Source organism: Coptis chinensis, chromosome 8 (assembly GCF_015680905.1).
Source record: "Coptis chinensis isolate HL-2020 chromosome 8, ASM1568090v1, whole genome shotgun sequence".
In the NCBI taxonomy this organism is placed as follows: Eukaryota; Viridiplantae; Streptophyta; class Magnoliopsida; order Ranunculales; family Ranunculaceae; genus Coptis; species Coptis chinensis.
In genome coordinates, this window is record NC_141463.1 from 93,208,473 (window position 1) to 93,224,739 (window position 16,267).

The 16,267-nt window shown below is 34.1% G+C and overlaps 1 protein-coding gene and 1 pseudogene across 2 annotated transcripts; one reads left to right on the plus strand and one right to left on the minus strand.

Annotated features, from left to right (window-relative positions):
- Positions 1–1,512: 1,512 nt before the first annotated feature.
- On the plus strand, positions 1,513–3,315 carry LOC147484498 (aspartyl protease AED3-like; annotated as a pseudogene). Its single transcript, XR_015205889.1, has 2 exons — positions 1,513–2,020; positions 2,307–3,315. The product of XR_015205889.1 is annotated as an aspartyl protease AED3-like (transcript).
- Positions 2,564–16,262, minus strand: LOC147484499 (uncharacterized; the record flags this gene model as incomplete). Its single annotated transcript, XM_086579759.1, has 2 exons — positions 2,564–4,334; positions 15,982–16,262. Coding segments are annotated over 2 exons (564 nt in total), but the record flags the coding sequence as incomplete, so codon positions are not given.
- Between the last annotated feature and the right edge of the window lie 5 nt (positions 16,263–16,267).

Sequence of the window (16,267 nt, forward strand, 5' to 3'; positions counted from 1 at the left end):
AAGACTTTGAACATACTGGGCTATATGCTGGCCTGGGCATGTGCGGCCGTCGTACATCGGGAACCATGGTTGGACAAAGTCTGGAGGAGAGACTTTGTGAAGTATTTCAGCAGCAAATGGAGATGCGCGGTAGGTTTTCAGCATCTTTTGCACTATCTGGGTGGAATCTTTCTTTACCGGCGTTTTGTCGAGCCTTTGGCTCCGACTCGTTGATCTGTTGGTGATGTTGATGGCGCCGCGTCCTCTGCTGCGGTGACACCTAGTGGGTTATGTGTATCCACCGCGTGCGTAGTGTGGCGTTTTTCTTACTGAGCTCGGCTATTTGCTCGTTCACCGTCCCTAGTTGTCCCGCTAAAAGGTGGAGTTGAGCTTGAGGCTTGCCATGCCGTGGGCTTGAGAGTTTTGGCTCTGATTTGTTTGGAAATGATTTGGTATCTCAAGTAATCGAGACCACGAGGCGGCCAATGTAAAGGTGTGATTTGGTTTTCCCTTAAAAGCGATCACCGGGACTGGAATAGGTTATTGGATGAGACCGAGTTCAACTTGAGAGCGAACTGCCTACGTATCTTACTCTGAGTTGTATGGGGGAGAGTAGAATCAGGTCTGGCGTAGTTCATAGGAGAGATATTTATAGAGATTGAGAGTGTATCCTTGCTCACCACGTGTAAAGGATGTCCCCAAATGAGGGGTGGAGATTAGGATAACATGTGAGAACTGCCCTCCTAGGTCTGCTGTAATTATGTGGAGTGGCGATCAGTACAAAATAGCTTTAAAGTCGCGTGACCGATGGTGGCCGGTCAAGATATGTGCAAGTACACCTTTAGTCATGATTGCTTCGGATAGGGAATCGTGTCACTTCCTCGTGTAGTTAAGCTTCTAATCGCGACCGTTTGTAACGTTCTACTAGCTCATGGATGCGACCTGTATCCAAAGGTCGATGTGTCATTCCCCCCATGCTAGACGCGTGCTGGATAGAGAATATCACTACCCTACAGGACATATGTTAAAAAAACAAGTAATCAAACTCAAAATGATTAGGGCATTTGTAAGTTTTAGATTAGTCTATTTTTTTTTCTAGATATGATCTCTTAACTATTTTAAACATTATATTATCACAACAAATCAAAATAATCAAAATTTTATAAACTTGCCAAATATAGCATCAAAAATCGTAAAAATGAATGGTCTACAATTATTAATTTGTCGAGTACATTTTGGGATTTGAATAATTTTTTCTGACAATGTTTAAAATAGTGATGAGATCATATTTTTTTATTTTGTTTATGTGTTTTTTTGAACATGTCCCTAGAACGGTAGAACCCCTCCGGTGCAATAAATAATCTTTAACATGTTTTACGCGTCTCTCTCTCTCTAGAGGTGAAAATGACTCTCTCTCTCTGGAAGTAAAAATGAAAGTGATTTGAATAAAATATCATATCTAGAGAAGGCTTAGATATTGAGCAAGCAAGGCACTCACTACATTCTTCACTATATAAATACACCCCTCACTTGCACACAACCCATAAACCACTCACTTCAAGCCATGGGGATGCCTTCATCCTCTCTATTCCTCACCATTCTCATATTCCTCTCATACCTCTTACTAGCCCTAGGGTCCGACCACAAATGTGACTCATCGGACCAGGGCTCAACCCTTAAAGTCATGCACATCTACGACCAATGCTCGCCTTTTCGACCAGCCAAAGCTCTCTCATGGGAAGAGACCGTGCTGGACATGGCTGCCAAAGACGAGGCTCGACTTCTTTACTTGTCAAGCCTCATCGCAGGCAGATCGTTTGTGCCAATTGCCTCTGCGAGGCAGATTACTCAGAGTGCTACATATATTGTAAGGGCGAAAATTGGCACCCCAGCTCAAACAATGCTCATGACTATGGATACTAGTAATGACGCGGCATGGATTCCGTGCTCTGGATGCGTTGGGTGCTCTTCTACTGTTTTTGCTTCAGCCAAGTCCACAACCTACAGGCCCCTTGGTTGCCAAAGTGCTCAGTGCAAGCAGGTACTTCATTATCATTTTGATTCATTTCTACCAAGATAGTGTTTGTCTCTGTAAAAGTGCACAACCACTTTTTAAATAGATTTACAACAGTATCAATGAAACTGAAAAATCCTAAAATTTGGACGCATTTACATTTTTCTAGCATATTCCTTCAATCCTACATTCCTATTATAAAGAGTGTCATTAATTAGCTCATGGCCAAGGGGCGTGTACAGACCTACATGGAGTGCATATTAAAATTTACAAAGGCTTATTCTGCTAATATGTACCTGCTTTGAATTTTCAGGTGTGGAATCCTACCTGTGCGGGTGCAACCTGCTCGTTTAACCAGACTTACGGCTCTTCAACATTTGCAGCCAACCTCTCCACTGACACCTTCACTCTCGCTGCTGATACCATTCCAAATTACTCCTTCGGCTGCCTTAGCCAGGTCACTGGCACCTCCCTTCCACCGCAAGGACTTCTGGGCTTGGGTAGAGGTGCATTGTCTCTTCTCTCACAAACCCAGAACCTATACAGATCGACATTCTCTTATTGCTTACCGAACTTCAAGTCCTCCAACTTCTCAGGCACTTTGAGACTTGGACCAGTTGGCCAGCCCAAGACAATTAAGACCACTCCACTCCTTAAAAACCCAAGAAGGCCTTCTCTTTACTATGCTAACCTGATTGCAATTAGAGTTGGACGTAAAATTGTTGACATTCCACCAGCTGCATTAGCCTTTAATCCAACCACTGGTGCGGGTACAATTTTTGACTCTGGCACTGTGTTCACTAGACTAGTTGCACCTGCTTACATTGCAGTCCGAGACGAATTCAGGAGGCGAATTAAAGGGTGCTACTGTATCTTCACTAGGTGGTTTCGATACTTGTTATACGGTACCAATTGTCGCACCAACAATATCGTTCCATTTTACTGGGATGAATGTCACATTGCCACTAGATAACATATTGATACATAGCACCGCAGGAAGTACTACATGTTTAGCCATGGCTTCAGCACCAGATAATGTGAATTCAGTGCTTAATGTGATTGCTAATATGCAACAGCAGAATCATAGAGTGATGTTCGATGTTCCCAATTCAAGGCTTGGCGTTGCTCGTGAACGTTGCACCTAAAGAGTCATTATCTGTTGTCGGGATGATGTAGTTTTGTTGTTTTTATTTATTTATCTCTATCTCTAATTGGTTGTCTGTAGTAAAGGTAGACAACTTTGGATGCTTTCGGTGGTTTGTATGCTTTAGAGCAAAAGGAGTGAAAATATGGATTTATTGAAGATGTTATGGCGTTACTTACATTCACGGGTTCTATCAAGTCAGTATTTCTATGACCTTTCTTTGTTTTATTGTGATTCTTTTCAGACTTTTGTTGGAGGTGATAGAAGTGGAAGTGGACCACTTATCACTGGTTTTGCTCATGTGACTCTTTATGCCATTTTTGAGGTGATGTTGAAGATTTGTAAGAGCCATCAGTCATGATGAATGTGGTTGTTATTAAAGAGACTAAGAGTCATGGTCATGATGAATGTGATTGTTTGCTCTCTTCATAGAGTTTATGCACCCATTTTGTTCGTCATCATTCTATTTTTTCTTCAATGGCGGGGGAACACCCAGGCTACAACACTCCCTGTCTTAGACTTTTAGTTCAATTTTCATAAGTACTCCATACCAGCTCAAGTTTCCATGGAAAAGTATCACAGCCATATATAAGACTTGTGGTCCTCTGAACACCCAAACATGCCTCCATGATCCCAGCAGTTTTGGGAATCACAGAAGGGATAGATGTGACTATGAGAGAGAGAGAATATGCTTTTACTTCAAAACAGAGCCAGAAGCCCACAACAGCGTTGCGAAATCAGAATGCATTGCTACGAATTAGCTTCTTCTTATATACAAAGGGATGTTTCCTTCATCAAAATTCAATCATATTCCTCAGTAGTTAACACTTAACACAACCCTACCATGCCACAATGGTATTCAAAACTATTTTCATCTCAATGTTATCTGTCAAATGGTACTCGCCACAGAAGTTTCAAACAACACAAACACCAAATTTGCATGCCACTAAGAAAAATAGATATAATTCATACAATGTTGGAAACCACCACCATTTAGGTGACTTTAAACGAATGTTGACGGAGATCATAATTGTCAACTCCTTTGCAGGGCTGTCCGAGTGCAAAGCAACTGCCTCGGATGATTTGGCAGAATTTTGGGCTGTCAAAGAAGGTCTAGCTATCCCAAGTGCTGCGCCCAAAGTCTCCATCTGTTTCTCCTTTCTAGCAGCAATTTGATGAGTTCGTGTATCTGAAACCCTGAAAACGCAACCCAAGTAATTTGAACAAATTAATTTTTTTGTGGATAAGCATATATATGAAAAAAGTAAAAACAAAAAAAAACTAACACAAGGAACATCATTTGAGTGAAATCTCAGCCACCGTTACAAATTTTTCATAATATTTTGACTACTAAAATAAAGTGGTGAAGAAGACAAATCCCCTTGCAATCAAACACAACCATAACTGGAAAAGAAAATACCGATAACCAGGGACAAACCCAGGAGTTTCGGATAGGGTATTCAAGTCAGAACTTCAACAACCAAAAAAATTCTTTAGTGTTAAAAAAAAAAAAAAAAATACACCCTGACCCGACATCTGAATGCAGAATTTGTTTGGATGTTCTCACAATGCCAACACATGTTTCACAGAGAAGAGAATGTATATCTAAGTGGGTGAAGTCCTCTGGGATCTGGCATATCATGTCCTGTTTGTCGAACTAAGCTTCCATTGATTAATGTGTGAGTTTGGAATCATATGTAGCCATAGCCCATAGAACCAGAAACAAGACTGAATTTTCTTTTTTGTTTTACGGTTTTGTAGTAAACATGTGATTACTTAAACTAACTCTTTCGACTTTTCCTGCTTATTTTTAGACTAAACTAGTATATACTTTGCTAAATCTGCTATGGTGACTACTCCTTACGTTTCTGTTCTCCTTGCATAGACACTACATACAGGCTTCTAGCTAGTAATATGAAGTTAAATACTAATAACACTACTACTTTTGTTTTTGGCAAACTTGAGGGTATTCAAGTGATTATCCTCCTCATACACTGGTTCCGTCCCTGCTGATAACAGATTATATCAATTGTAAAGCTTGCGACACTAGCGAACTTGTAATGTACCAAGTATCCTGAAGACTTGTCACAGCTCGAATTTCTAAACAATTAAAAAAAATGAATATTTGAAATATAAATATCTCAAACATCACTTGGTTCAATTGTCTAAAAACTCAGGCTATGACGGGGTGGATACAACACATGTCAAAACCTAAAACCCACATCATAAAGAATCTTAACAACAAAAATAATCTCCAAACATTCTCTTTATTACTTTATGCAAGTCTATCTTCCATAAAAAAATCATCAATATAACATTCTAAGAATAACAGGTCCTCAACATCGTATTCTCATGTCATATGAAAAGAAAACTATGTTATTACATCCTTCCAATAAGAATCGGACTAAAAGAAAACTAACGGTTGCTCAGGGCAAGAATCCCAAATCAAACGCGCCCGGCGGTTCCGCTTTGCGCTTCCACCTATGTTCCCAAGAACACACTCCGTTGCCAAAACAAAGCAAACATGGGTTGAAATAAAATGGAATTTCTTTGGTATGAATAAACTAACCACATATAAACATTATCATACTTTAATTATCCAAACAATCACGTTATATTTTTCCATAACTTAATCATTCTCCGACTTGGAAGATAGGTAGTTCCGTCATTTCAACCCAGGCATAGTTTCTTTCCAAACAAAACTTCCATTATATTAACTTCATTCTAATACTTTCGTTTAATATCTAAATCATTGAATTAAAACTTACCGATATCCATTCTTTGTATAAAAAGGTAGGACCGCCCTTTACCTGAAAAATGTTATTAAGTCTATCCTCTGCCGAAAGTTAGAACTTCTATATAACATATGTAGATATTATATTAGGTATTCAAAAGTAAGCTCAAACACACTCACATAATCAAATCAATACCACTAACCCCTTGAGAGCGAATACCTTAGTTCCTTCCTGCAAGAGTTTCAAACAATCACGGTCATTCATGACACATTCAATGAATACGGGTCATTCATGGCACATTCAATGAATACCCCTATATAACGCAATATTACGGGCATTTGGCACGACATTCAATAAATGCTCACCTAACATATGACATCAACAATCGTAAAAACTCAATTTCAAAACTTGAAGTGGAGAGTTCTAAAGAGGTGGTAAAATTGGTTTTACGCATTATTGAAATTTATTACATATATTATTTTAGAGAGCGAAAGAGTATCTTGATTAATGTATTATTAGTTTTACGTTATTAATTATAGGGATGTCTAAGTGTCATATCGTTGCATATCATAAAAGCTAAATATCACATAGTAGTTAATACACATACACACGTATATATAAAGGTCTTAAATGAAAGCCAAGCAAGCTAATAGCCACAGACCTATCTTAATAGCCCAAATCATAATCCAGGTTAAAAGTCAACTTGGGTCAACCGTCAAAAATCAACTCGGTCAAAATCAACCACGGGTCAAAGTCAACCACGGTCAAAGTCAAAGTCGACACAAAGGGTCAGCAATGATCAACCCCCAAACTCCTCTAACCCCAAAGCCTAAAGTCAAAGCCAGAAAGTCTAATTGGTTTTAGACCAAGCCAATGTGGTCTAACCCAAGAACAAAATAGAACTGGCCCAACCCAAACTAATAGATTTATTTAAAATAAAACTAATGTCTCAAATTGCCAACTAAACAAACTAAGGCCCAAAACAAAAATAGATCTCGGCCCAATCTCGGCCCAAGCCCTACTAAGGAACAGTGTCATCTTCTTCACTAACTTCTCTCCAGCAGCTCCTCTCCACCGCCAGCCACCACCGTATTTCTCTTCCTCCTCCAATTCCATCATATCGGTTTGACTCCTCGAAAAACCCTACATGCCGATGTCGCCCCAATTGAAATTCCATCACTCTTCAAAAAAATGCGTTTTGGCGCCATTCTTTGACATTCAAGCCTCAACACCACCCCTTAACAGCGACCTCACACACTCACTACACTACCCCATCACTAACAATCCATTCCAATTACATAACCAAAACCCCACTTTTAAATAATCTAAGCTCTTGAAGTGATTTCTCGGCGCCATTAAGCCCTTTAGCTCCAATGACCCACCCAATCATCAAATCAACAAATCCACAATCCATACAATTCAATGTAACCCGCAACGAGTTAACATCACCACACAATTAAACAAAATTCATCATTCAAACACAACCAACAATATATGGGGCCGGTTTGGTTTTACGATGGCGACACCATTAGCAACCCGATGTCAAGATGTCAAGGCCGACGGTTTAACTTTTTAACTTTATCAGAGTTTTACATACTGTAGTCAACACCATTAATGGGGTTTACACTATCTCAAATTTGGAAAACTGTATTACTGGTATGAATAGCATAAACAAATATAACAAAAACTTCAGACTACTCACCTTTTATAAACCCGAACAATGAAAAACTTCGAAAGACCGAAGTCATTTATTCTTGTGAAGCGGCGATCTTCCTCGTTCAAAACCTTTTCTTATATTTCAGAAAAATCCCATTTTTCTGTATAAAACCCTCGCTGTGTTTTTCCCCAAAACTCTACGTTAGAAAACTCACCGAAAAACAAAGACAACCCTTATCTATTTACCTACGGGCTTTATCCGTAATTGCTGGATATCCTATATCTGTTTTATCTATTATCTATTATTATTATTATTAGGAAAAATAAACGAAATAAAACACGGGGTGTTATAATACCCATAAACATAACTCGAGGAGAAAGCCAGGTAGCAGAAAGAACTAAACTATCAAATCGTTGCTTGCGTTTCAATATGTTGTTACTATACAATATTTCATAAGTTAAAATAATCATAAAACGGGATCTTTATTCACATGCATAACACTTTACAATAATCTCATAAAAATATAACATAACTTTGTCTGAAGTCTTAATCATATCGCGAAAAGCTTTATGGGAAAACGACATCTCTCTCTTATAGCTCATAAACCTTCATTGTGTGCTTTCAATGGTGTTAATTGGTAGAAATTAAAAACATATTTATAGGCAGAGAGAGTACTTTAGTTTCCAAATACAATAATATCTCCACTATATATCATAGTAGGAATTTTTTTTTAATTAAGGAAAATTTCTATTTATTAAACCATTATTATTAGCAATCTTTAGATATATATTATAGATGTACCATCTTGGCTCTATTTTTGGAGCCTTTACAGAGTCTCCAATATTTGTAAAACTCTTTGACTAATTACAAAAAAGATGGAAAAATCAGAAAATTGGAGCACTCACAGAGACTCCAGTTTTTTTTTCTAAACTCTATTACTAATTATGAAAAAAAAAATGATATAAAAAAAGAAACAATCCCATCTAGAGTTTCACAGATTTTCCAACTTTTCCTAAACACTACTAATTATGAAAAAATAGGAGACAAAAAACTAAATTGCTAAAAATAATAGTTTCCACTTAAAACGATTTTCCTAAAACCCTTACGCCACGAAGAATAGTTTCCACACTAATCTTAGGTGAAATTTAACATAACAAAGTTTCTTTTTAGAAAAAGACAATGAAATAATGAAGGAAAAAATGAATTAAGTTGCATGAACATTTACTTTCTACATTTGTTAACCAAACATGTGACTGGGACAAAAAAAAATAAAAGTCAACTAATCATAAAATAAGTAATAGTGTACACTCAAAACTAATCGGACAACAAATAAAATTGTATTGTATGCACTATGCACTATATGTCTATATGGGCCTAAACAAATAAAATTGAATAGATTTAATGCATCATCCACTTTGGGATTTAGACATTTAGTCATCGTTAAGGATTTAAAAAACCACAGTAATTACGACATATTCAAAGTAATTACAACATATTCCAATTAAATTTATGAATTTATAAATTTTTTTTCAACACTATAATGTAATTTCCAATTTTATAATATATTAGTGTTCATTTTTTTATTTTTCATCTAACGGTCCAAAACTTTTGTGAGCATGTTCTAGGGTCAGACTTCTTTGAATGAGATGAATTTTTGTGAGCATGTTCTCCATAGTGGGTAGATCCTATCTACAAAAATTCAGCACTTCATTCAACTTTTAAATCCACAATTTTGCTTGAATTCGTTTACAATGTGGCTACAGTGAATGAAGTGCTGAATATATCCATCCCCTATATATATATATATATATATATATGAGGAGGGGTTCTAGGGACATATTTTATCTTGACACTTAAACAAACTCAAAATCATTGGGATATTTATAAGTTTTGGATTATGCTAATTTTTTGTAGATATGATCTCCTAACTATTCTAAACATTGTCACAAATAATCAAAAAAATCTAAAAAATCTAAATTTGCCAAATGTAGTTAACAATTTACAAAATTTGGCTAATTATAGACAGTTCATTTTCACCATTTTTGATACTATATTTGGCAAGTTTAGAAATTTTTGATTTTTTTAATTATTTGTGACAATGTTTAGAATAGTTATGAAATTATATTTACAAAAAATTAGCTTAATCCAAAACTTATAAATGTCCTAACGATTTTGAGTTTGTTTACATGTCAAGATAAAATATGTCTCTAGAGGGGTTATAGGGACATATTTTATCTTGACACTTCAACAAACTCAAAATCATTATGATATTTATACCAAACCAAAACAAATTACAATGGAAAATTAAATTATACAAAAAATAATATCACAAAATATATAATAGAAAATTTTGCATTCATTCTAATGTAAGCTCACATGTATAAAAAGTAAATAAAAAAATAATGGCAAACCAATAATGACAAATATTTTAAAATATATATAATACTACATGAAAACTAAACTCAAAAAACAATTAATTGGAAACCGAAAACTGGATGCAAATGCATCGAACTAACCTCAAATAATATTTAACGGAAAATCGGAAACTTGATGCAAATGCAAACATTAAACTAATCTTAAAAAGTAATTAATGGAAAATCGGACTATGGATTCAACTATATTAAACTAATCTCAAAGAATAATTAACGAAAAATCAAAACTTGGATGCAAATACATCGAATTAATATAAAAAAATAATTGTCGGGAAATCAAAAACTGGTTAGAAATCTATTGAACTAACCCTCAATGATTAAATTAATGGGAAATCGGAAATTGGATGCAACTACATTGAACTAACATCAAAGAAAAATTAACTATAAATTGGGAACATTATATGCAAATGCGTAGAACTAATTTTAAATAATAATTAATGAAAAATCGGAAATTGGATGCAACTGCATTGAACTAATCTCAAAAAATAAACTAGATGCAACTGCATTGAACTAACCTCAAGAAATAATTAACGGAAAATCGAAAACTAGATGCAAATTCATTGAACTAACCTTAAACAATAATTAACGAGAAATCAGAAATTAAATACAAATGCAACCTTATCAAATAATAAATGAGAAATCAAAAACTGGATGCAAATGCATTAAAATAATCTCAAAGAATAATTAACGGGAAATCGGAAATTGGATGCAAATGCATTGAACTGACCTCGAAGAACAATTAATAGGAAATTGGAAATTGGATGCAAATGCATTGAACTAACCGCATTGAACTAACCTCAAAAAATAAATAACGGGAAATCGGAAACTATATGCAACTGCATTGAACTAACATAAAAAAATAAATAACGAAATTGAAAATCAGAAATTGGATGCAAATGCATTAAACTAACCTTTTTTTTTTTGCTCGATAAGTGTAAATTGAATTAAGAAAATAAACGAAATAAAAGAACTGTACAGGAGTGGTAGAACCTATATGCTATACGATGTAGGCTCAAGATATTCTAAAATTGCAACCATATGGAACCTCCTATATTCATATAGCCATGGGGGTCTTCCATTTGATACAAAAGCATCATTCTCAACTAAAAAGATCCAAATTTTGCCGCCTGGTCTGCGGCTAGATTAGCCTCTCTCCAGTTGTGCGACACTTTCAAGCTTTGCACCTTCGACGTACAAATTTTCCATCTGCATAGGAGTTGCCAAGGGATGACCTTGAGTTAAAAGCTGTGACAGCTGCTGCCGAATCTGATTCCACCCAGAGATTGCTCCATCCATTTGAAAGGGCAAGCTCCACACTCTCCAATATAGCCATGCACTCGGCTGTATAGTTGTCTGCAATTCCGATACCCTTGCTCAAGAGTAAGACAAAATCACCATGAACATTTCTAAAGGATCCACCCAACCTAGCTGGACTTGGGTTCCCTCTAGAAGCCCCATCTGTGTTGACCTTAATTTGATCACCAATTGGAGAAAATATTAAACTAACCTCAAAACATAGTTGTGTTATATGTTGTGGGAGTATCTCAATATGTATAGTTTTACATTTAAAATAGTGTTTATCTTATCTCTTTTCGTATGATTGGGAACACATTGCTATTCAAGTAGTTTCAATATGAACTTCGCCTTATTAGGCAATTTCACAAAACTTCAATCAAACTTCTATTATTAAACAACAAAATAAAGTTGAAGGGTTTTATGAAGAGTGAGTTTTTTTTTTTTTTTTTAATGGATAGTGGGATTTTCACGTTATAAGAAATTTGGATGATTGATTAATATAATATTCATATATAATAGTTATGTATATATAGTTGCAAATATTTTTCAGAATAATTAATATAACATTACACGTTCGTAGATAATCTTTGAAGATCCCATATAGTGAGTCATGTATAATTTAAAGAATAATTAACAAGAAATCGAAAACTGGATAATTTTTTATGGTCCCACATAGTAAATCAAACATAATTTATTTTTATGTCCTGTTTGAAGTTGATATTACACACCGCATTGGATAATTAAAAGGAAATCGAAAACTGGATTCAAATACATTGAACTGAGCTCAAAGAGTAATTAGTAGGAAATCGAAAACTTTATGTAAATACAATAAACCAGACTCAAAAAGTAATTAACTAAAAATCGGAAACTGGATGTAACTGCATTAAACTAACGTCAGAAAATAACTAACGAGAAATTAGAAATTGGATGCAAATCCTTGAAAAATATTTAACGAGAAATTGGAAACGGTATGCAAATACATCAAACAAACTTCAAATAATAATTAACGAGAAATAAAAAACTGGATGCAAATGCATTGAACTAATTTCAAAAAATAATTAATATAAAATAAAAAATCGAATGCAATTGCGTTGAACTAACCTCTTAGAATAATTGGCAGGAAATCAGAAACTAGATGCAAATGTATTTTAATAACCTCAAAGAATAGTTAACGAAAAATCAGAAACCGGATGTAATTGCATCGAATTAACCTCAAAACATAAATAATAAAAAACTAGATGTATATATATTGAACTAACCTCAAAGAGTTATTAACGGGAAGTCAGAAACTGTATGCGGCAATGAACTAATTTCAAAGACTAATTAATGAAACATCGAAAAATGGATGCAACTACACTGAAGTAATCTCACTGAATAATTAACGAAAAATCATAAATTTGATACAATTACATTGGACTAACCTCAAAAAATAATTAACAGGAAATCGAAAACTTGATATTGAACTAACCTCAAAGAACAATTAACTAGAAATCGAAAATTGGATGCAACTACATTGAGCTAACCTCAAAGAATAATTAACGGAAAATCAGAAATTGGATGCAACTATATTAAACTAAAATTAGAGATTAAATAATGGTAAATCATAAATTGGATGCAATATCTTGAGAAATATTTAACGGGAAATCAGAAACTTGATACAAATGTATTGAAATAACTTCAAAGAATAGTTAACTAGAAATCAGAAATCGGATGTAACTGGTCGAACTAACTTCAAATCATAAATAACCAGAAATTTGAAACTAGATGCAAATGCATTGAACATCGAACTAACCTCTAAAAATAATTAACTGGAAATCAGAAACTTGATGCAAATGTATTGAACTAATATGAAAGAGTAATTAATGAGAAATTAGAACTTGGATGGAAATGCAATAAACTAATCTCAAAAACTAATTAACGAAATATCGAAAACTAGATGCATGCAACCGCACTAAATTAACTTTAATGAATAACTAACGAGAAATCATAAACTTGATGCAACTGCACTGAATTAACCTCAAAGAATAATTAACGGGAAATTGAAAACTTAATGCAATTGCATTGAATTAACTTCAAAGAATAATTAATGGGAAATCGGAAACTAGATGCAATAACTACATTAAACTAACCTCAATAAATAATTAATAGAAAATCGGAAACTTAATGCAAATGCATTGAACTAGCCTCGAAATATAGTTGTATTATTTGTAGGGGGAATATAATGTCTCAACAAGTATAGTTTTACATTTTAAATAATGTTTATCATAATTCTTTTATTATAATTGAGAGTGTCTTGTTATTCAAGTAGTTTCAATATCATCTTCGCCACATTGAGCATTCTAACAAAACTTCAATCAAACTTCAATTATTAAACCTAATAACTAAAAGAAGTCAATAGGTTTTATCAAGGTTTGGTGTTTTCTTTTTATTGAGAGTGGTGCAAGAAATTTGAATGAGTGATTAATATAATTTTCATATATATCTCATAGCTCTGCATAATTGTTAATATTTTTTAGAATAATTTAATATAATGGTACCCGTTCGTAGGACGAGTTCGAAAACTCTAGTATCCAATTATATCTATATTTCATATTATTATCGAAAAAAAAAACCTATATTTCATTCTCACTGGACCATAATCTAGGAAAGGTTTCCATTCGTAGGAAATCCTTGTATTTAGAAGTTTCCATATCGTTAATGGTTTAATGTGGAAAACATAAGGCCTGCATAATGCCGAGTTAATATTTAATGGTTATCGTAAGTACCATAGTTAATGGAATCATTAATGTGAGTCATAGTCGTTCCACGCAGATTAAGTTACATGGTTCCTTCCAGATATCATAACACCAATGATCTTCTCAACTAGGTCTTTAACAAAAAGTGTCAATAATGGTCCAATAATGTCTTACCAAAAGACTATCTATTATTTTTCATCCATTTACATACATGTACATAGATAATGGAAAACAGAAAAATTCAGAATATTCTAAAATGAGCTCAAAATTATGTCAAATAAATAAGCACTAAGCGATCCACAAAATCATAACTTACTGGCTACGCTCAAAACCCATATATTTAGCATGATGCTTGAATATCTTTGGTGATAGCCCTTTAGTAAGTGGATTTGTTATATTAAGACGCGTACTATCAACATATGCAATCTACAGAAATAGATACATGTGTGTAAATTTTATTACATTTAAGGATTTCCTAATAATTGAAACCACAGATTGTGGTCCATATAGACTATAGGAAATATATGGAATATAGGTTTAATTGGATAGTGCCGATAATAATGTTTTAATAAATAGAGGTTTTTACTTAATTATAAAATTCGTACTTTGATAGATAGTGGAGATCTTATATTGTATTTGGAAACTAAGGTCCTCTCTCTACCTATAAATAAATGTTTGATTTCCGTCAATCAACACACTTGAAAACACATAATTAAGGTTTATAGGTTAAATAGAGATATTGTTTCCCCATTGAAACTATTCGTGATACGATCATGGTTTCAGAAAACAATAAAATTTATTTTATAAGATTAACGTAAATATGATTATATAAACTTAATAAATATTTTCTATGTGGTATCAGTCGCCTTGTTGCAATCACGTGTTCAGTCTTATGATTGAATCACGTAGTATGTAGTATTGTTATCGTTTCCGCATTATGTTTATTATTTTTAATGAACGAATTTCCCATTTCTGACATACTATGAAGAGACCTTATTATACTGTATGTAATAGGTTTCATGTTACATGCATGTCTGTTTCCATCGATTTCAACTATGTAAAGGAACATTATGTTTAACTGTCAAAGAGTTTCATGTTGTGATCATGTGATGGGTTTACTCTTTCACATCAAAAGCTTGTCTTTCTCATGTTATTGTTATTACATGTTTAAAGCTTATGTATCGAACCTTTATGTTTTGCTGCATTTGGGTAAATCAGTAGAGGACATTGTCGTTGTTATTGGTAGTCATTAGCGCCAGATTCTGGTGATTTAATATGAGGTTTTATTGGAATTTGTTAACTTACCAAGGGTTTCCATTATTAGACTAACAGCATATGCAACTTAGAGAAACAGATACATGCGTGTAAATCTATTTTACATACAGTACAATATTATTTCTTCAAAATATTTTGGTAACGGAAAATGCATTCATTAAAAATTAACAAACATAATGCTGAAACGATAACGATACTACGTGATTCAATTATAAGACTAAACACATGATTGCAACAAGGCGACTGATACCACATATAAAATATTTCTTAAGTTTATATAATCATAAAACATGATTTTTATTCACATGTGCATAATCACTTTACATTAATCTTATAAAATATAGTAAACTTTTGTCCGTAGTCATGATCGTATCGCAAATGGTTTCAATGGAGAAACTTCATTTCTCTCTTAGCCTATAAACCTTAATCGTGTGTGTTTATAATGGTGTTGATTGAAGGAAATCAATCACCTAATTATAGGTAGTGAGAGAACCTTCGTTTCCTAATTCAATAATATCTTCACTATTCATCATAGTAGGAATTTTGTTATTAAGGAAATGCCGCAAATTTCAACAAGGAGCTCTATATTACTCTCCAAAAAACAACAACGGCTAACCAAAATAAATAACAAAACTCCAAAGTGCAAAAGTTGCAATACCAACGCAAAGAACACACAGAATCAATACGAAACATAACCAGGATAGACATAATTACTTGTTATCCATAAGTATGCTAGCTCCACCACGATCAATAGCATCAGCAGCTTCTAGAGACTTCCTCAATTCTTCAAGCTTCTCAGCAATCTCATCTTCAGTATACTCTTGTTCAATCAACTTATCTTCCAATATAACAAGCTTAAGCTCAATCTCTCTTTTCCTATCATGCTCAAGAATTTCCTTATTAGCCTTCTTAACAGCCCCAGTCCCATGATCACCTTCAAATCCTTTAGTTTCCAACTCGTTCCTGATCCCCTTGGACTTTGTAATCCAATTCCGTCATT